Below are 21,276 nucleotides of genomic sequence, written 5' to 3'. Positions count from 1 at the left end.
TGAGTTCGAGCCCTGCGTTGGGTCTGCACCGATGGTGCACAGCCTGCTGGGGATTCTCACTCTCTTCTCTCTCTCTCTCTCTCTCTCTCTCTCTCTCTCTCCCTCTCCCTCCCTGCCCCTCCCCCACTCACGCTTTCTCTCTCAAAATAAATAAACTTAAAAAAAATTGTTGTGCAGCTAATCTCCAGAAACTTTTCACCCCCATGAGACCAAAACTCCACCCATCCAGCAGTTGCCCCTCCTCCCTCAGCCCCCAGCAGCCCCTGCTCCACTTTCTTTTTTTCTTGTCTCAGGATTCCCTCTGTTAGAGACAGTAATTTCGGCAATGAGTCTTCATTATTCCTGTGGAAAAAACAAATCCCCCCAGGGGTGAGCTTACACTAAAAATTATAAAATACAAAGAATCTCCCATGGGCAAAAGCTGGAACAGATACAACAAGCAGAAAAATTAGAGTTCACAACTGGACGTGATGCTGTAATAATGGAGGAATAGGAAGGTGTCATGGTTAAAGGGATGAAACATGGAGGGAGCTAAAACCAAAAGAACAATCTTTGGAAAAGAACCAAGTAAGATTTTTTTTAATTACAGTCAACAAATGTAGTGCTTGATAGGATCAGCAGGTTAGGTCAAGCTGGCAAATCAAAAAATGAACTTGAAGACAAATCTGCGCATACGATCAAATGATTTTTAACAAAGATGCAAAGACCATTCAATGGGGACAGGACAGTTTTCAGGGATGGATGCCGGGAAGACTGGACATCTGAATGCGCAAGAATGGCGTTGCCTTCTTACCTCACACCATTTACAGACATTAGCTCAATGTGGGTCAAAGACCTAAATATAAGCCCTAAACAATAAAACCTTTAGAAGAAGACAGAAGGCAAAAGCTTTATGATATTGGATTTGGCAATGATCTCTTGCATGTGACACCAAAGGCAGCGATATGCACAGTAGCTAAAAGGTGGGAGCCGCCCACATGTCCATCAACAGGTGAATGGATGAGCAGAATATGATCTATACATAGAACGGAATCGTCACCTTAAAAAGGAAAGGGGATTCTGACACAGGCTACAAAATGGATGAATCTTGGGTCAATATGCTAAGTGAAATAAGCCAGCCCCAAAAAGACAAACAGGCATACCTCAGACGTATTATGGGCTTGGTTCCAGACCTCCACCTTAAAGTGATTATTGTAATAAAGCCAATGAAATAAGGTTTTTTGGTTGCATGGTACATGTACCTTACGCTACACTGTAGTCTCGTAAGTGCAATATCGTATGTCTGAAAGAGGTATATGTCCTAGTTAAAAATACTTCATTGCTCAAGAATACTAACCATCGAGTGAGCTTTCAGCGAGCTGTAGTCTTGCGGGAAGGGTCTTGCCTCGACGTGGACGGCTGCTGACTGATCAGGGCGGTGGTTGCTGAAGGTTGGCGAGGCCGTGGCAATTTTTAAAAATAAGATCGCGGTGAAGCATGCTGCATTGATCCGCTCTTCCTTTCGTGAACAGTTTCTTGTAGCATTTGAGCTCATTGATGGCATTTTACCATTGGTCTCGGTCCTCACAAACCCTGCTGCTGCTCTGTCCACTGAGTTCATGTAAGATTCTAGGTCCTGTGTTGTCTTTTCAGTAGTCTTCACGCCACCTTCCCCAGGAGTAGATCTCGTCTCGGGGAGCCCCTTCCTTGGCCCGTCCGTAAGAAACAGCTCGTCCACTCGAGGTGTATCATGAGGTTCCAGCCAGTCACATGTTCAGGCTCCACTTCTAATTCCAGTTCTCTTGCTCTTTAAGTCTGTAGTTACTTCCTCCACGGAGGGCTCGAACCCCTCAAAGTCATCCATGAAGGTTGGAATCAGCTTCCTCCACACTGCCATTCGTGTTGATATTTTGATCTCTTCCATGAATGATGAAGGTTCTTGATGGCATCTAGAATGTTGAATCCTTTCCAGAAGGTTTTCAGCTTACTTTGCCCACCTCCGTCAGAGGAATCACCGTCTATGGCAGCTGTAGTCTTAACGATGCGTGTCTCTTAAGTAGTAAGACTTGAAAGTTAAAATTACTCCTTGGTCCACGGGCTGTGAAATGGGTGGTGTGTTGGCAGACACGAAAACGACATGAATCTCCTACGTCTTCATTAGAGCTCTTGGGTGAGCAGGTGCATTGTCAGTGAGCAGTGATGTTTTTGAAGAGAATGTTTTTCTGAGCAGTAGGTCTCAACAGGGGGCTTTAAATATTGAGTAAACCATGTTGTAAGCAGAGGTGCTGTCATCCAGACTCGGTGCTCCATCCAGAGCACAGGCAGAGTAGATTTAGCATAACATTTTAAGGGCCCTAGGAGTTTCAGAATGGTGACTGGGCAATGGCTTCAGTTTCAAGTCACCGCTGCATCAGCCCCTAACAAGCGAGTCAGCCTGTCCTCTGAAGCGTCGAAGCCAGGCATTGGCTTCTCCTCTCTGACTGTGAAAACCCTAGATGGCATCTTTGTCCACTAGAAGGCTGTTTCGTTGAGCGTGGCCACCTCACAGTTCTCTTAGCTCCATCTTCTGGATAACCTGCTGCAGCTTCTGCATCAGCACTTGACATTTCCCCTGGCACGTTCATGTTTCGGAGACGGCTCCTTTCCTTAAAGCTCTGGAACCCCGGCCGGCCTCAGACTTCCCTTCCGCAGCGTCCTCCCCGCTCAGCCTTCACAGAACTAAGAGCATTAAGGTCTTGGCTCTGGATTGGGCTTTGGCTTTGGGCAACGCTGGGGCAGGTTTGACCTTCTGTCCAGACCGCTAATCCTTACTCCACATCAGCAGTAAGTCTCACCGGACCAGCACCTCTCCTTTCCCTCGGGGACCTTGTGTTCACAGTGTGGCCAGCGGCTACAGGAGGCTGAGCCCTCGGCCTGGCTCCGCGGCTGAGATGCTGCCTCGCTGAGCTGAGCTGTTTCTAGCGTTGATTTCAGGTGAGAGGCACACGGGGACTCTTCCTCTCCCTTGAACACTTAGCGGCCATCGTAGGGTTATTACTTGGTCTAATTTTTAATACTGTTGTGTCTCAGGGAAGGGGGGGGCCTGAGGAGAGGGGACAGCTGGGGTGTGGAGCAGTGAGAACACGGACCACATATCAGTTAGTTTGCTGCCTTATATGGGCTTCATGAATGAGGTCTAGTTTGCTTGAGCTCATTTTTTTTTCACTTTACTACATTCCTTTGTTTTGTTTACTTTTTTTATTAAAAAAATTTTTTTTGTTTATTTATTTTTGAGACAGAGAGAGAGCATGAGCAGGGGAGGGGACAGAGAGAGAGGGAGACACAATTTGAAACAGGCTCCAGGCTCTGAGTTGTCAGCACAGAACCTGACGAGGGGCTTGAACCCACAAACTGCGAGATCATGACCTGTAATGTGAAGTTTGATCTTAATCTGGTTCTTGTTCCTTTGTGATGACGTGGTTTTTCTCTTTGAAAGTTTTAACGTGTGTTGCTTTGTCCGTGTAGTTGTGAAATGTCTCAAGTGTGGATTGCTCCAAAGGCACTTCTTACTTTCCCTGTGTGTTAGCATTTGGCATTGGCCTTTCAGAGTGAGGACTTTTGTTTTCCTCAACTCTGAGAAGTTTTAAAACTTATTCTTTTTCCCTTTTCTGTACCTTGTTTCTGTTCTCTCTAATTGCCTGTTGGGTGGAGGTTGACCTCCAGGACTTGGTTTTTCTTCATCCACTAAAAAAAAAAACATTGGGGTGCCTGGGTGGCTCAGTTCATTGAGCATCTGACTCTTTCAGCTCAGGTCATGATCTCAGGGTTGTCAGATCGAGCCCTGTGTTGGGCTCCACGCTGAGCATGGAGCCCGCTTAATATCCAGTCTCTCTGCCCCTCTCCCCTGCTTGCATGCTCTCTCTCTCTCTCTCTAAAATAAAAAGAAAATCTTTTCGTCTTTTTGTTATTTGGTTTTTTTTCTGTTTTGTTTTTAGTTTCTAAGAACCCCTTCTTTTTTCTCTCACAGGCCCTTCTTTATGGGAACCTGTTCTTTTTTTCTGCCACATTATCTTTTAAATATCTTTGGATACTGAGCTGAATCTTCAGACATTCTCTTCTGTTCTCTGAGTTACCTCATTTGTTTCCTCTGAGGTCAGGTGGTCTCTTATTTATCTTGGTCTCTTTTGGGGAGATGTTCTTTGGTTTTCCTCAAAGATCTGGTGATCTTTTTTTAAATTTTTTTTCTTAATTTTTTAATGTTTTTAATTTATTTTTGATAGAGACAGAGACAGCGTGAGCAGGGGAGGGTCAGAGAAGGAGGGAGACACAGAATCCAAAGTAGGCTCCAGGCTCTGAGCTAGTGGTCAGCACAGAGCCTGACGCGGGGCTCAAACCCATGAACCATGTGATCATGTGATCATGACCTGACCTGAAGCCGGACGCTTAACCATCTGAGCCACTCAGGTGCCCCTCTGGTGATCTTTATTAGTCCCTTTGGACTTATGAAAGCCTCAATACGTTGATCTGTAAAATAAATGGTGGGCACGGCTTTTCTGATCTTGTTATGTGAGGGTGTTTCTCTAACACACCTCTCCCCCAAATGGGAAGGACCACTAGGGAACCGAGTCCCAATGTGTATTTGTCAAGTGACATCTTCACGTTAGGGTTTGTGGGCGGGGAGCAGGGAGCAGTCTGGCCTCCTGTCCCATGTCCCGCCTGTCCCCAAGACAGTGCAAGAAGGACTTGGTTCTAAGGTGCTCACACCACACAGGGAGCTCCCCACTCGGCTTGCCTGCCCTTAGCCCAGTCTTTGTGTGCGCGGTGAGCCTGAGCAGGAGGACCGGGTGGGCGATGGGCTCTGGCCGTGCTGTTCGTGGGGAGTCTCCCCGAGTCCCGCTCGCCGCCCCTCGCCGGTGGAGCTGAGGCTTCCAGCCCCCTCCCTGCGCTGGGAACAGCTAGCAGGGGGCGGCCTCTGCCTGTTTGTATTCGGGACTGTGGTTTCCTGCGGTTCTACCCCAGGACCATGACGTCGCTTCCCCTCTTCCAGAAGCCGGTCTGCTCTCGTATGCTCAGTGATGTGTGAATGAACTGCTTTTCTCTCACGTGTCTTTACTGATAGTTTAAGAGTATTTGGGAGGGAAGAGAGTTAAGCCTGTGAACCGATCGACCATCTTGAACCAGAAGACAATTAGGTATACTGTGGGTGTGCGAGTCTTAGGATGTTTCATAGAGTCGGTCCATTGTTTTTCAAGTTCTTAACCGAATATATTTTTTTACCAACTCAGGCTAGTTCTCAAAACAGTAATAAGTTAGAGGTTGTTGGGAGGAGGCTGTTTCTAGTGGGAATGAGAAGTTAAAGCTGATGTGTAAATTGTCAGCAGACATGACAGCTAAAACCAGAGTTTTTTATATAACCCATGTTACCCGAACAGCTCCCGAGAGCAACACTGTATTATTTACAGGATAGTAATAGGAGGTCAAAAGGGCAACCTTGAGATTGAATAATGGTCTAAGAGCAAGGAAGCTTAGGGGCGCCTGGCGGGGCTCAGTTAGGCGTCTGACTTCGGCTCAGGTCATGATCTCGCGGTCTCTGGGTTTGAGCCTGGCGTGGGGCTCTGTGCTGACAGCTCAGCGCCTGCAGCCTGCTTTGGATTCTGTGTCTCCCTCTCCCTCTCTCTCTCTCTCTCTCTTTCTCTCAAAAATAAACACTAAAAATTTCTTAAAAAAGAGCAAGGAAGCTTATAGCTTCATATTTCCATAATGAATGATAAAAAGTAAGATTTAGATATTTTGAAGGGACATATTTCAATGTCCTAGGTAATTAGATATATGGAAGTCAGATTTCATCGGTGTTTATTCGGTTCTTACAGAGTGCCAGACTTTGAGCTAAGTGCTTTTTTCATGTGGTTCATTTAATTTTTACAAGTTGTTGATATATTTATAATACATTCAGTCTTACCTCGTAGAATGTTGCTAGATTGAATTCTCGATGGGATGTGTCTGGCCAGTCAAGAAGGTGCTGTGCCCTGAAATCCCACTTCATTAAGAGATTCTGCCCGGATATATTTGATAGAGGTAGCAGTCAGAGCAGCCATTATCCTTGTTTAGGAATGAAGGAATTTGGCGTCAGCGAGACTGGGCAGTGAGACTGTGGTCACACAGCTCAGGTGTAACAGAGCCAGTTCTAGAACACAGACTATGATGTCTGTCGAGGGTTCCCATGCGGTTGGACTCTAGTGCACTAGTATTCTTTCAAGTTGTCTGGCTTCTTACAACGTGTGATTGTCCGTTCTCAGATGCCCCTTGGCTTCAGCGTGGCGGCCAGCGTCCGAGTAGGCAATGCTCTGGGGGCGGGGAATGCCATGCAGGCGCGGGACTCCAGCGTCACCGTCCTCCTGTGTGCGGGTGAGTTACGGCAGGTCCGCCCTGTGGCGTCCGTACTGACTTGTGTCTGATAAGTTACAGTACACATTCCGAGTTTTTCTACGGAATCTACTTATACATGTGGCCTCAACTCGAATATTGTTTAAGCCCTTTCCAGTTCACTCAGCTAAATAAAACTTCTAATTGTGATTTTCCGTTACGAGGTACCAATGAAACGGTACACTTGGTACTACTGAAGAATTTTCAGACTGTTATCACACGCAGGCTGGTTTTCTGGCCAAAGCCTGTGGGACCGATTCTCCCTGTCCCTGGACCACGCCGCCTCTTCTAGCAGTCTTAATGTTTTGGAATCTATGCAGTTAAGAGAAGATTCTGGTTGTATTGACGTCTCACTGAGCATGTTTTCTATGAATCTGCCTTAGAAAAAGGAGTCAGAATCAGGACTTCTTTGTTCTTTTCAAGACCGTAGTAAGAAGCACTTCAAACTAGTACATTTCTGAAATCACTGATGCCAGTCTCTCCTGAGACTTCAGTACCAGGATTTTCATTACACTTGGGAGAGCTCTGACTTCCTGTTGCTGCTTCTGTTTTCCAGGTGTCTGTGCTCTCGTAGTGGGCGTCTTACTTTCAGCGTTGAAGGATGTGATCGCCTATGTATTTACCACTGACAAGTATGTACCTGTCTTCTAGAAGGATGTTTTCTGTTTTATCCTCTCTTTTTTCACTGTACCTTTCTGGTTCTTAGAGGAGTATTTTACTTCACGGGAAAATCCGTAAGGCGGGCAGCCAGGAATGAGAACCACCGCACTACATTTGAATGAAATTGAATGAAGGAAGCCCATGGACACCTCCCCATTCCTCCAGGACCCAGTTTATTTATTTATCGAACCCAAATGTCATTTCTCTTGTGCTCAATGCTGGTTCTGCTCAGAGAAACGTAGAAAAAGCACATGGAATGTCCCCGCCCCCAGAAAGGCACCTCCCAGTCCAGAGCATGCTGACTGCATGATGCCAGATCAAAAGAGCAGAATTCTTAGAGACCACGGACTCCGTGTTAGGTTGAATTTTACTGCATTTTCTGTAACTCTGTGTTTTTGCATAATTATTTAGCTGTGACAAAATGTCTTATGAATAAATCAGATCCTCTTTATGAAAAAGCTTCAGTAATTTGCATTGGTTGCCTCAGATTACTTTCATAAATTCAGTTGAGGGACACCTGGGGGGCTCAGTTGTTTGAGTGTCCAACTCTTGATTTCACGGTTCAGGAGTTTGAGCCCCAAGTCAGGCTCTGTGCTGACAGCTTGGTGCCTAGAACCTGCTTCGGATTCTGTCTCTTTTCTCTCTACCCCTCCCCTGCTCACACTCTGTCTCTCTCTCAAAAATAAATAAACCTTAAAAAAAAATTTTTTTTTAAACAGCTGAGTTAAGGGTTTTTCTTAGTCCAAAGTCTGGGCCTCCTCAGAGATCAGTTTTATTAATTGTTTTTCTCCCCTATACAAGTGCCGTATTTTCTTTTTTCTTTACATGACTCATATTTTTGGGTGAGAACGGGACAGAGTTTACATTATAATGTGGCAATTCTAGAAACCGGAACCCCCTCCCCCCACGGTTTTTTGTTGTGGCTGCCTGTTTGCTTACTGACCTGTATGAACTAATTTGGTAAAGTGTATTTTTTGTCAGGTGAAGCCACTGAAGTGTCTATTGCATTAGCTCGGTGATGAGCTAATTACTGGACAGAGATTTCCTTAGATACGTGCGTCTCACACACCTCCCCGCCTTGGCTGAGGGGCCCTCAGCCGAACAGTTTACAGCTTGGCCTGTGCAGAGCCCCAAGTTCAGCCAGGGGTGCGAGCTTAGCCCCCCTCTGGTCTTTCTTGAGCACGAATACAGTCATGTGCCTGCGTGTGGCCTTTTAGATTCCCGGGGGCATGTCGGCGCTTTCAAAGCCCCTATGGATGCCTCAGTGCCCGGCCTTGCCTTCCAGGCTTGTTGGTTAGTCTGTTGTTGGTGCCAACTCTCATCCACTGCTTCTGGCAGCAGCACCTAAAGACATTTGCCCACAAACATCGCTCAGGGACCAACTTGAGCGCTCGCCAAGTTGGAGTCAAGAGAACTCAAGACACCGTTTCCACTGGGGTCTTCTAGGGAACAGCCAGGTGGTCTAGCTGCAAACTAATAACTATTCTTTGGGAATGAAGCTTTGGAAAAGTTCAGCTGCTCCTTGCTCGAGCTGGGAGCCGGGCGATGGTCCTCGGGCCCGTGGAAAAAGCCCCAGGCATCACTGTCATTACCAAGACTCAGCTAAGCACTCCCCTGGTCACTGCAAGCCTTTGGTTAATGTCTAGGATTCCGGGGGAGTGGAAAAAATGGATTCTAACCGTATTTGATGGTTTCTGACAGTTTTATCCTTTTGTGGTTTTTTTATCCTTTTTTCTGACAATTTTATCCTTTTTTCCTGTAGTGGGCCATACTTTCTTTGTATGGCTTGTAATGTTATGTTGAAACGACAATTTAAATACTGAAACAGTAGCTCTGGAGATTAGGCTCTCCCCCTCCTCCCATCACTGTTCTGCGGTTGTCCATTTGCTTAGTGATTTTTCCAAACCTCCCCCCGCCCCTTTTTTTTTTTAACAAAGACTATGTTCCTTGTCGTGTGTGGTGTCTGTTGTCTCCTCGGTGAACCAGTGGCCTGGCCGACTTCCTTACGTGTCTTGATCCAATAAGAGCATCTTTAAAACGTTCTGCCTCTCAGTTGACAGGCCCCGCGTGGGAAGGCGTTTCCACCCAAGGGGTTGAGACACTCGCAGTCCCTTAGTGAACTGCCAAAGGGATCAAAGCTCACGACTTGATTTTTGGAGGACAAGCTCCTTATTGACCAACATGCCACCCACTAGCGACATCAGGGACGCAGGCAGCCATCCCTCCGCCTGCCTGCCGTGGGGACGGGAAACGGTAGCTGCTCTGGGAAACATGAACACTCATGGGACTTCCCGGGCTCGTTCTTCATCAAGCACTCCTGCTGCAGGTCCCCAGCTAGACTCCCGAGTCGTGAAATGGTTGGCTCGACATTTCTTGCCAGTTCAGTAATTGTTCTGGAAAAAGAATTGATTCCTGGAGCTTCCCACTCCATCATCGTCCATGAGGTCGCCTGGATATAGACTCTGCATCCTAATCTGACTCCACCCCTCGTAGAATTTCTTTCCCTGGAAATCTTCCAGCTGTTCTGTTTGCCCTTTCATGTGCGTAGGGCTCGGTGAACGTTTCTTCGTTTATTTGGTGTAGACCTGCAGACTTCCAGTCTGAAGCACTGGGTTTTTCTTTAGCTCTGGGAAATGTGTATGAATGGTAGAACTTCTGGAACAATCTGACTCGTCTCTTTTCTCTCATTTTCTGTCTCTGTGCCTTGGGATGTTTCCTCAACTTGATCTTTCAAATTGAAATATACTATTTGCCAGTGTCTATCTGGTTATCCAGTCTTCAGTTAGAATGTTTTATTTTAGTGTTCATATTTTTTCATTTCATTTTTTCCCCCATTTTCTTCTCGTTCCTTGGGTTCGGTGTTGGCTTTTGTGTCAGCTGTTCTGCTTGCTCATTTGGGTCTATCCGTGTGTGCGCCTGTGTGTGCGTGTGTGTGTGTGTGCACGCGTGCGAGCTGTTGATTTTCTTCAGTGTCCGGTGAACGCTGCGTTACTGTCTGTATTTGAATGAAAGCCCACATTGTCGTTTTGATCATCGGCGACAGTGCACACGTGAGGTAACTTCACAGTCCTGTGGATCTGTTCCAAAGACGTCACGCCCCTGTGGGGAGAGGGCTGACCGGGCACTTTGTCTGTATTGCCTGTTGACCAGCAACCTTCTCCTTTAAGGCAAATGGTAGGGAAGCAGCAAACTTCCTTTGAGGGAAGTACGATTGCTTGTTTCATGTGTTCCAACCAAAGGCCTTTTTTTTTTTTTAATGTTTATTTACTTTTAAGAGACAGAGAGAGCATGAGCAAGGGAGACGCAGAGACAGAGAGAGGGAGACAGAATCTGAAGCAGACTCCAGGCTCCGTGCTGCCAGCACAGAGCCCGACGCGGGGCTCGAACTCACAAGCTCTGAGCTTATGACCTGAGCCCAAATCAGACGCTCAACCAACCGAGCCGCCCAGGCGCCCCCACCATGCAGCCTTTAGACCCTCCAGCTCTGCTGGGTCTCCCCGGAGTCCTGGCACCCCCACCGCTGTCCCTCCCCAGGCGGATCTTCCACCACACTCACAGTTCGGAGGATCCATGCGGAGGCCAGTGTCCCCTGCATGACGCTGGCCTTCACCTCCGTCTTGAAGGCGGATTCCCTTTCACAGGGGAGATTACCAGCCCCAGGCTGAGACTCTTTTCCCCAACCTGCCCTGTTTTATACTCGTAAACAAAACTTGAAGAACTGCCCCCTACGCGGCAGCCTAGACCATGCCCCTTTCACTCTCAGTTCTAATAAAATTTAAATGAGGTGTTATTAGGTACACATTTTATCAGATAGAAAAGCTGTGTTTTCACTGAATTATGGATCCCCTAGTTAGATTTGTCAGATCAGTCATAATTAATATTCTCCCCTTAAATGTAATTTTGGGGTCACTGACGACTTTCTTTTTCTCCAACAGAGATATTATTTACCTTGTCAGCCGTGTGATGCCTATTTTTGCTCCCTTTCATCTGTTTGATGCCCTTGCAGTGAGTATCTGGGGTGGGCTTACTCCCATCGAACATGCGTAGCGAAATGTGTTCTGCAGTTCTAGCTTTTGAATTAAGTAGCTGTGATTTCATCCTGGAGAAGAGAATTCTTAGCCATTTGTGGGAAAGATGGGTAACGCCAGCGCCCAGCACCTCGAGGCGGAAGAGACCCGGGCTTTCTGGCTTCCTCTTTCTCAGTGGCCTGAGTGCCCTGGGTGACGGCCGAGCCACGTGACCGGGTCCGCATCTGTGTGTCATCCAGGGCAGGCCAGGCCACCTTGGAGTTAACTCTAACCACTAAAAAGTCTTTCTCCAGGCTGATCTTCTATAGATTTATAGGAATTTGAAGACACTTCTACTGTACCCTGGGATCATCCCTGGGGCCTCTTCCCAATTTCAGCAGTTAGCCTTCAGGACATCATTTCTAGGGCCATTTGTCATCTTTCTTTTATCCCCAAGGAGTTTCTTCTGTTGCGTTATTAGCAGTCTGTCTGAAGGCGTGGTGCCCACGGCGGAGCACTGCTGTGGTCAGAAGAGTGTGGCAGAGGACAAGAGGGGTGTCACCACTCTGACGCTGGGCGTCTTTGAAGCCCATGATCGCATTCGTGTTTTTCAGCCATGATATCAGACTAGTTTCTGCTGAGATTTCCATCAATGAACCTTCCGTTTTCTAAATTTAAAATACGGCCATTTGTAGGAAAGTGGATGGACCTCGAGGGTGGCATGCTAAGTGAAATAAGGCAGGTGGAGAAGCACAGATACCGTATGTTTTCACTCACAGGTCTAACAGGAGAGACCTAACAGGGGACCATGGGAAGGGGAGGGGGAGGGGGAAAAAGAGTTAGGGAGAGGGAGTGAGGCAAATCATGAGAGACTCTTAAATACTGAAACTGAGGGCTGAAAGGGGAGGGGGAAAGAGGAAGGGGGTGATGGACATGGAGGAGGGCGCTTGTGGGGAAGAGCGCTGGGTGTTATATGGAAACCAACTTGGCAATAAACTATAGGAAAAAAATTTTTTTAATAAAATAAAACAAAAAATATTTCTACAAAATATTTTTAAACAAAGATTTAAATAATGTTACCTGATGCGGTTTCTGATGAAAGCTTTCATAATTTATTGTTGTTAACCTAACTTTAGAAGCAAAACGTTTTTCTTCATCTCTCACGTGATGTGCAGTTCTTGTCTTGAGATAGAACTGTGTGATCAGACCCGAACCCGGGACGCGGTAACATAGCATTCCGACCTTGACGGGAGGATTGGGAACCGGTTCTAATGTTGGTTCGGGTGTTCCTCTCTTTAGGGCACCTGTGGTGGAGTCCTACGAGGTACAGGAAAACAGAAGATGGGTGCTGTCATGAATGCCATTGGTTATTACGTTTTTGGTTTTCCCATTGGAGTATCTCTGATGTTTGCTGCTAAACTTGGGATAATAGGTATGGTTTTGATTCCTCAGTGATCCACCTCAAATCTCATCTGTCCTATTAAGATAAAGTGCTCGAGAAATAAGTGAGCTGAGTGAAGCGGCTCCTGGGTGGCTCAGGTGGGTGGACAGCCCACTCTTGATTTCGGCTCAGTTCATGGTCTCGCGGCTCATGAGTTTGAGCCCCACATCAGGCTCCATGTAGAGGACACGGAGCCTGCTGGGACTGACTCTCTGCCCTTCCTGCTTTCTAGCTCTCTCTCTCTTGAAAATAAATGAACTTTTAAAAAGTAGTTGCCTGACAAATAGCCCCTGTGCAATTATTTTCTCTCAGAATAGTTACTCAGTGCCGCCTCTGTACCAAAACCCTGGAAATGCCTTGAACAAATCAGACATGATCTTTGTCCTCAGCAGGAGACCGAGATTAATTACACAGTAATTCCATTTGGGTTCAGTGCTGCAGGCGAGAAAAACTGGGTCCTGCGAGCACCTGTCATTGGTTGGAGGAACATCTGAGCCTGACGAACTTGCCAGAATTGCCTTGCCCTGCGGTTGTAATGTGTTTGCCTCAGACTGGAAACATGATGAACTACCTAGATGAGGCGAACACCATTTACTTAAAAACGATGCTTAATCCCACCAGATGGTCCTGACACGCTTGTCGGACATTAGTTGGCTAGAGATGTAGGAGTTTATTTCTGGACTCTCTGTTCTACTCCCCCGGTCTGTCCATCTGGCTTACACCAGTACCGCTCTGGTTTGGATCACTGGAGCTGCGCAGTAAGTTTTGAAATCAGGAAGTGTAAGCCTTCCAGCTTTGTTCTTTTTGTTTGTTTGTTTTGGCTATTTGGGGACCGTTGGAATTCCATACACATTTGAGGGTCAGGTTTTCCATTTTTGCAGAAAAGCCATTAGAATTTTTATCAGGATTGCATTGAATCTGCAGACGGCTTTGGAAAGAGTGTTGCAATCTCAAGTCTTCCAGCCTACGAACACAGGATTTCTATTTATTTAGGTCTTTAATTTCTTACAGCATTGTTTTTACTTTCTTGGTTAAATTTTTTCCTGGATGTTTTATTCTTTTGGATGCTATTGTGAATACAATTTTTTCGATTGTTATTTTAGAGAAAGCGAGCACAAGTGGGGGGTGTAGGGGGAGAGAATCTTAAGCAGGCTCCATGCTCAGGACGGAGCCTGAAGCGGGGCTCGATCCCGTAACCCTGGGATCATGACCTGAGCTGAAATCAATTTTCTTAATTTCCTTTTCAGGTTGTTCATCGATGGTATTTTAAAACACAACAAATTTTGTGTACTGAGTGTGTAAATTTACTGAATTTATTAGCTGTAGTATTTTTTTGTGTGTGGACTTTAAAAAAATGTTTTTTAATTATTTATTTTTGAGAGAGAGAGAGAGCACAAGCCAGGGAGGGGCAGAGAGAGAGGTAGATACAGAATCCAAAACAGGCTCCAGGCTCTGCGCTGTCAGCACAGAGCCCGACACGAGGCTCAAACTGACAAACTGTGAGATCATGACCTGAGCCGAAGTCGGACACAACCCAGGTGCCCCATGTGTGGATTTTTAAAGATTTTCTATATATAGGATCATGTCATAATTAAAGAAATCATTTTACTCCTTTTTTACTTTTTAAATTAAAAATTTTTTTCATCATGATAAGTATACTCTAATCCCCATCACCTATTTCCCCCATCCCTCTAACTCACCTCCCCTTGGTAGCCATCAGCTTGTTCTCTGTAGTTCAGAGTCTATTTCTTAGTTTATTTCTTGCTCTTTTTTCCTTTGCTCATTTGTTTCATGTCTTAAGTTCTGCATACAAGTGACATCATCTGATGTTTGTCTTAATCTGACTTACTTTGATTAGCATTATGCTCTCTCTGTCCATGCTGTTGTAAATGGCAAGATTTCATTCTTTTTAATGGCTGAGTAATATTTCCTTCTGTGTGTGTGTATAGATCACATCTCCCTTATCCATCTGTTGGTGGACACTGGGTTGCTTCCGTTTCTTGGCTGTTAAAATTATGCTGCAGTAAACACAGGGGTGCATATGTCCTTTTTGAATTAGTGTTTTCATTTTCTTTGAGTAAATACCCGGAAGTGAGATTAGTGGATCATATGATAGTTCTCTTTTTACTTTTTGGGGGAACCTTTGGACTGTTTCTCTGAGTGGCCACACAGATTTGCATTCCTGCCAGCAGTGCGTGACGGTCCTTTTTCTCCATAGCTTTGTCAACACTTTGTTTCTTGTCTTTTATTTTACTAGCCATTTTGACTGGTGTGAGGTGACCTCTCAAGGTTTTGATTTGCATTTTCCTGGTGATTAGAGATCTTGTCATGTGTCTGTTGGCCAGCTGTATGTCTTCTTTGGAAAAATATCTACTCAGGTTCTCTGATAATTTTTTACCTGATTTTTTTTTATCCTGGTGTTGAGCTATAAAAATTCTTTATATTTACTTGGGTATTACCCCTTTATCAGATATATCATTTGTAAATATTTTCTCCCATTCAGTAGATTGTCTTTTTGGTTTTTTGATGGGCTCTTTGGCTATACTAATAAAGCTTTTTTTATTTTGGTATAGTCCCAACAGTTTGTTTTTTATTTTCTTTGCCTGAGGAGATACACCCATAAATATGTCTGAGAGATTACTGCTGATGTTTTCTATTGGGAGTTTTATGGTTGGGGGGGGTCTCACATTTAGGCCTTTAATCCATTTTAAGTTTATTCTTGTGTATGATAGAAGAAAGTAGTCTAGTTTCATGCGTTTTCATGTAGCTGTCCAGTTTTCCCAACACCACTTATTAAAAGCATCTATTCTTTCTAAGATTTTATTTTTAAGTAATCTCTACACCAAATGTGGGTCTCGAAGTCACAACCCCAAGATAAAGAGTCGCATGCTCTACTGACTGAGCCAGCCAGGTGGTCCCCAAAAAAGGCTTTTCTTCTCTCCATTGTATATTCTTTCCTGCCTAATTTTAATGCCTTTTATTTCCTTTTTCTTGCCTTATTATTATAGCAAGAACTTCTACAATAGGATTTTAACATTTTTCTATGTTCTTCTATAGTACTTTTATTTTCAAGTTTAAAAAATGTAAAAACTGAAACTCACATGGTGTGAGATAATATCCATGAAGAGCTTTTATCAGAAGTATGCTCACCTATGGGGCGCCTGGGCGGCTCAGTCGGTTAAGCCTCTGGCTTCGGCTCAGGTCAGATCTCACGTTCGTGGGTTCGAGCCCCGCGTCAGGCTGTGCTGACGGCTGGCTCAGAGCCTGGAGCCTGCTTCACATTCTGTGTCTCCTTCTCTCTCTGCCCCTCCCCCTCTCATGCTCTGTCTCTCTCTGTATCAAAAATAAATAAAACATTAAAAAAAAAAAAGTTAAAAAAAAAAAAAGAAGTATGCTCACCTTTTGTATATATGATGTCACTTAAGCTTAGGTGATGCCCACATAACACACGATCCCACGCTAGTTCCATTCTAAACATGAAGAAGCTAAAACTCGAGGAGCTTAAGTAATTCATACCTCAGATGGTAAGTGAGGAGGCAGGATTTGAACCCAGATAGCTTGCCTCCATGGTGTGCATGTTGTCTCCCTCTCATAGCAAATTTCTTTTTGGAAATTATATACTTTATTAAGATTCTAAATGTACGGAATTGTGCAAAATAATCTATCTGTCCTTCTGGGGTAAGTTGTTGTACACGTGCTCTGTGTGTGTCTCCACATCTGTATTTTTTTGTAGCCTTCAGCAATAGCGAATTTTCTTTTATTTTTGAATGTGTATTTTTTGAGAGTGAGTGAGCGAGCATGAGCGGGGAGGGGCAGAGAGAGGGGGAGAGAGAATCCCAAGCAGATCAAGAGTCCGATGCTTACCCGATTGAGCTGCCAGGCCCGAATTTTATTTTCTTCAAGAAAAGAATAGTCTAGTGGTGCCTGGGGGGCTCAGTTAGTTAAGTGTCTGACTTTGGCTCAGGTCATGATCTCACAGATCGTGGGTTCGAGCCTCGTGTCAGGCTCTGTGCTGACAGCTCAGAGCCTGGAGCCTGCTTCAGATTCTGTGTCTCCCTCTCTCTCTCTGACCCTCCCTTGCTCACACTGTCTCTCTCTCTCTCTCTCTCTCTCAAAAATAAAAACATTTAGTCTAACTGGAGGATTGACTGAATGCTTTACTATGTATTCAGATGGCCCCTTTTTTTCCCTGTCTCCACCCAGTACATTTTTACCATGTAAAAATTTTGAATTCGCCACCAATTCTCTGTGAGATTTTAACCTTCTGGCTATCACAAGAGCCTCCCTGTGCCCACACAAACAGGGGCTTAGTTTGTCTTAACTTTTTGGAAATGTTACTTGGTGGCTTAATGAGTAAGTGTCTTCAATGCCATTTGTCTTTTTAATGACAGGCACGGGCTGGGCGCCCACGGGGCATGTGATTAATGTCAGGCTGGGCCTCCTTCTCTGTCTGGGACACAAAACTGCCAAATATTTATTGCTGTCTCCTAGTGCCACCACGCACTGTCCTCATCGCCGGGAAAATCCCGTGCAACCAACTCGCAGGAGCCCTGCCCTTCATAAGCTGCCGGGGCCTTTGCAATTCACCTTTACTTTAAAAAAACAAAACACAAAAAACTCCCTTCTTAGACTCTAACCTCCTTTAGAATAACCACCATGTCAGATTTCCCTCTTTTTTTTTGGTTCACGAAGATGCTTTTTACAATTGTACATGGTAGGTTCTCAGGTTTGTTAAATAATTTTTAAAGATTTTATTTATTTGTTTATTTCAGAGAGAAAGAGCACAAAGGGAAGGTATAGAGGGAGAAGGAGAGAGAGAGAGACAGAGCCCCAAGCAGGCTCCACATTCAGCACGGAGCTCCGTGTGGGGCTCAGTCTCACAACCCTGGGATCGTGACCTTAGCTGACATCCAGTCAGGTGCTTAACTGACTGAGCCCCCCGGTGCCCCCCAAATACTTTTAAATTACTCAAATTATACTATCACAGAATAGAAATTTGGGGGAAATGCATCAAATATAAAAGGAAAATTAAATTCCTTTAATTATACCACCTTGATATAATGGCAGAGGCGTTCAGTGTATTTTATTCCAGTATTTTTACATTGTTTTATTCCAGTATTCTTTCTATTATTCACAAATGTAGGGTTTCACTGAGTATGTGGTTTCCCCCATTCTGTGTTACAGACATGGTGTTTAGAATCTCCGTATTTCCTGTATCATTTCCTGTATGTGGACCTGATAGTGACGCTTAAACGGCTTCTCAATATAATTAAGGTTGTGAGGAGTGTCCTAGGTGTATGAATTACTGATATTTCTGAATCTTTGCTTAGGATGGGTTCCTAGGAAGGTAATCGCTTGACCAAAGTGTATAAACTGCCCGTCTACCTACTTCTCAGCTGAAGAGAAGTTTACTCAGCACGAGTCTCTAGAGGACCAGCCTCAGTGCCTTTTCCCAGGGTGGGGCCCAGACATGTACTAAATGAATTAGTGTTCAGACTCCCAGTTTATACCGTATTCCAACTCAGGCCCAAGCAGCTTGCTTTGTAGTGAAATTATTGGTACAAAATATCTACTTTGATATGCAAGCTATTTAAATGGCTTAAGTCGTTTCTTCTCATAAAGAGTTGGCATTATCATTTTTTGTCATAGATCCTCTTATATTCTCAGTGAGCTTTTCCACACGCAGTTGGAGAGACCTTTCTCAAAATGGGCTTCTGCGGGCGCCTGGGTGGCTCAGTCGGTTAAGTGTCTAACTCTGGATGTCAGCTCCAGTCATGGTCTCGCTAAGCATGGAGCCTGCATGGGGTTCTCTGTCTCCCTCTCTCTCGGCCCCTTCCCCACTTGTTCACTCCCTATTTAAATAAACAAACATTTAAAAACAAAACCAAGTGGGCTTCTGAAAACAGCAGGCTTCAGATACCCAGATGCCCACACCAGTCTAAAGCCCCTCAGTGGTTCCCGTTAGACTTCAGATCAAACCTGGATCCTTCCAGGCCCAACCACCCATCATCATGTCCTGCTTCCCTGGCCTTCTGTCCTCCCCTCCCTGCCCCCTGCTCCTTCCTAACTGGCCTCCCTGCTCCTGGACTCGCAGGCTGGTCTCCCCTGGGCCAGGCCTGCTCTTCCCTCTGCCTGCGGGGTCTGTCCTGGTGCTGTCACCGGGGCTCATCTGGGACCCCCTCCCCAGCCACCTGCCCATGCCCCTGTCTCTGGGTTGGAGGTCATCCCTCATGGCCCTTATCACCTTTTCAACCGTCATGTTTGCTACCTTGTTTGCCATTTGTCACCCCTGGTAGCATGTAAGCTCCATGAAGGCACTGATCTTGTGACCCTGTTCGCGTCTGTGTTAGACACAGCGCCTCAAACTCCGCCTGGCACAAAGCCAGTAAACATTTGTCGAATTAGCGTATGAAGCGGCAAACGGGCTTGTGTGGTTTTTACTGTTGATGGGTCGATGGATTAGGAGTTTGAGTCTAATCCTGGCCCATAATCGTCTCCATTTTTAAAGGAGGTATTTTAACTGAAGCTTGTTCTGTGGAACCAGACGTTTCAGAAGAACGTTAACATGACGGGAACACAATGCAAGGTCATCTAAGCCGTGATTCTCATCCTCCATCCCCAGGTCTCTGGACTGGATTGATAGTCTGTGTCTTCTTTCAAGCCCTTTTCTATCTGGTGCTCATCTGGAGGACAAACTGGAAGAGAGTCGCAGACCAGGTAACGGCGTGTCCCCGTACAAGCTTGGCTCTTGCTTGGCACTGGAAGGAAGTCTCGGAGGGTCCGAATGCCGAGCAGGCCGATGGCAGTGTGACTCACTCTGAGCCACGGAAAGGGTCTAATGCGAGAGTCGGGGGCAGAGAACATCCCATCTCGGGGCAGTTTCCTGGTCACATTTCTGCAGTGAGTAGAGAGCAGTATCCAGCCCCTAGGGCTCTACAGCACAACAAGGAGTTTGCTTAGAAACTATTTTGCTGTTTTCGTAGAACAGTCTTTAGAAAAATAGTGGTTTTTTGCCCTATTTATTCTAAGTTGTTACCTGTTTTTAGGCCTCTTTTGACCAACATTTTTGATCCATGTTTTCCATATGCTGAGCATCTGTGATCAGGGGGAACGTTGGGGGCAGAACCATAGCCTACAGGGAGAGGGCGGGATCTTGAGTAAATGGGCATCACTGTGTTAAACTGTGAGCCCCGTTTATTCTGTCCAGGCTTGAGAGGGGGGGCCTAGGGGTTGGCTTAGGGGCGGAGTTACTGATAAGGAGCCGTGAGGACAAGTTCAGGTGCACAAAGCGTCCCTGCTTACCTTTTGACCCCCTGCCTGGTTTCTCGTGGCTTTGGCTTCCCTGATTGTGACGTGAGGTGTCTTCCATATCGCCGTGTGATTTATGGAGGAAGTAAAGTGTACAGGGCATTAGGCTGGGCCACAAACTGTCCTTTATGTGATAAAACCATTTGTCTTTAGACTTTAGTCCTCATATCAGGGCTTAGGAACACTGACCTGCACAGGACAAAAACTGTTAACTTTGCAACTCGAGCAGCAGAAGTAGCTTTTCACATTATGGCAGGCGGGGCAGTGGGGAGAAGAGTGGTTGTTGAGTGTTACATCCTCTCATCGCTGGCATTTTAGGCCCAAAAAGGACCGTGCTAGCTCTGGCAGTAGCTCGCATGAAGTTTTAACACAAGTACTAGCCTAACCTGACTTACACTCTGTCTCCTTACGTGCCCCTTGTTCTCAGGCACAGGTTCGAGCTGGGGTGAAAGGGATCAAGGAGACCACGCCTGCACCAACAGGTAACAGAGGACATGGTCTAATGCACTTGATCAGCCTCGTGAGCCTGAAACTTAGCTTGGCCAGAGATGCGTAGTTTACCAGAGCCTGCTCTCTTGCATAATAAATCCTGTCTCTGCCACTGTTGGCATGGGGAGATCCACTCTGGGCTCTCCTATGAAACGTTCTTAATGTAACTTCACACGGAGCAGCCGGTAATTGATGGCCGTTGTTTACGATGCATTCTTTGCAACTTTCCATAATACCGCTTTATTGAACCCCGTACGTAAGCGTATGCTCCGCTCTTCTCTGCAATCAGATCTGTCTGTGTTGGAAAAAGAAGTAACCGACGGCGTGACTTTACCCGACATCGTCAGACCCGAGAGCCAGACCCTCCAGCTAATGGTGATAGAGGAAAACAGCCAGTATGCAGTGGCCACCGTCGGGGAGGTTCTGACTGTCAAGCAGCTGGTTTTCTATCGTGGAATGGCTCTACTTGTTGCAGTTGCCACTCTTTTAGCGGGAATTTTCATCAGAGTTTTTCAGTGACGAGGACTAAAACAGAAGAGTTATCAGCGGCCGACACACTAGACGTGATCATTATTCACGATTTACGGAGCGGGGCGGTGACCCTGTCATGTGCACAGTGGTTTCTGGCTCTGCTGTGGGTGGAAGGGGGTATCGGTGATGCTGGCTTCGTTACCCCGAGAATCTGCACTGCGCTGTTGGAGGTCACGAAAGGAGTTATGATTCTGAGTTTCTCCCGAACGTTAACTCTGTCATGGGTTTTAAGTCCGTAGATTTGATTTTCCCTGCCCTAAGCGTTCTACGCTCTTACATTATCTTCCTTCTTTTGGGAAAGTCATTGCCCTCTAAACTTGATGGCCGATCCAGTTTGGTTTGTATTTCTCTGTTAACATATTCAGTCTTGTCAGTGAGCGTGTGTTAAGTGCCTGTTCAAGTTCTGCCTCAGGTATTGCCATACAAGTTTTTATAAAATAAACACCTTAACATTGAAAA

At 45.7% G+C, this 21,276-nt stretch overlaps 1 protein-coding gene across 1 annotated transcript in view; it reads left to right on the top strand.

The window, feature by feature from the left end:
* Positions 1-21,276, top strand: part of LOC115282797 (multidrug and toxin extrusion protein 2-like) — a 53,617-nt gene extending 32,341 nt beyond the window's left edge. Inside the window, exons 10-16 of the mRNA XM_029928973.1 lie at positions 6,255-6,363; positions 6,938-7,013; positions 10,977-11,046; positions 12,348-12,480; positions 19,112-19,206; positions 20,225-20,279; positions 20,576-21,276. Coding sequence (XP_029784833.1) covers positions 6,255-6,363; positions 6,938-7,013; positions 10,977-11,046; positions 12,348-12,480; positions 19,112-19,206; positions 20,225-20,279; positions 20,576-20,805 — 768 coding nt within the window. The 3' untranslated portion in view covers positions 20,806-21,276. The remainder of the gene's footprint in view (positions 1-6,254; positions 6,364-6,937; positions 7,014-10,976; positions 11,047-12,347; positions 12,481-19,111; positions 19,207-20,224; positions 20,280-20,575) is intronic.

Source organism: Suricata suricatta, chromosome 17 (genome assembly GCF_006229205.1).
Source record: "Suricata suricatta isolate VVHF042 chromosome 17, meerkat_22Aug2017_6uvM2_HiC, whole genome shotgun sequence".
In the NCBI taxonomy this organism is placed as follows: domain Eukaryota; kingdom Metazoa; phylum Chordata; class Mammalia; order Carnivora; family Herpestidae; genus Suricata; species Suricata suricatta.
This window is presented reverse-complemented; position numbering and strand designations above follow the sequence as displayed.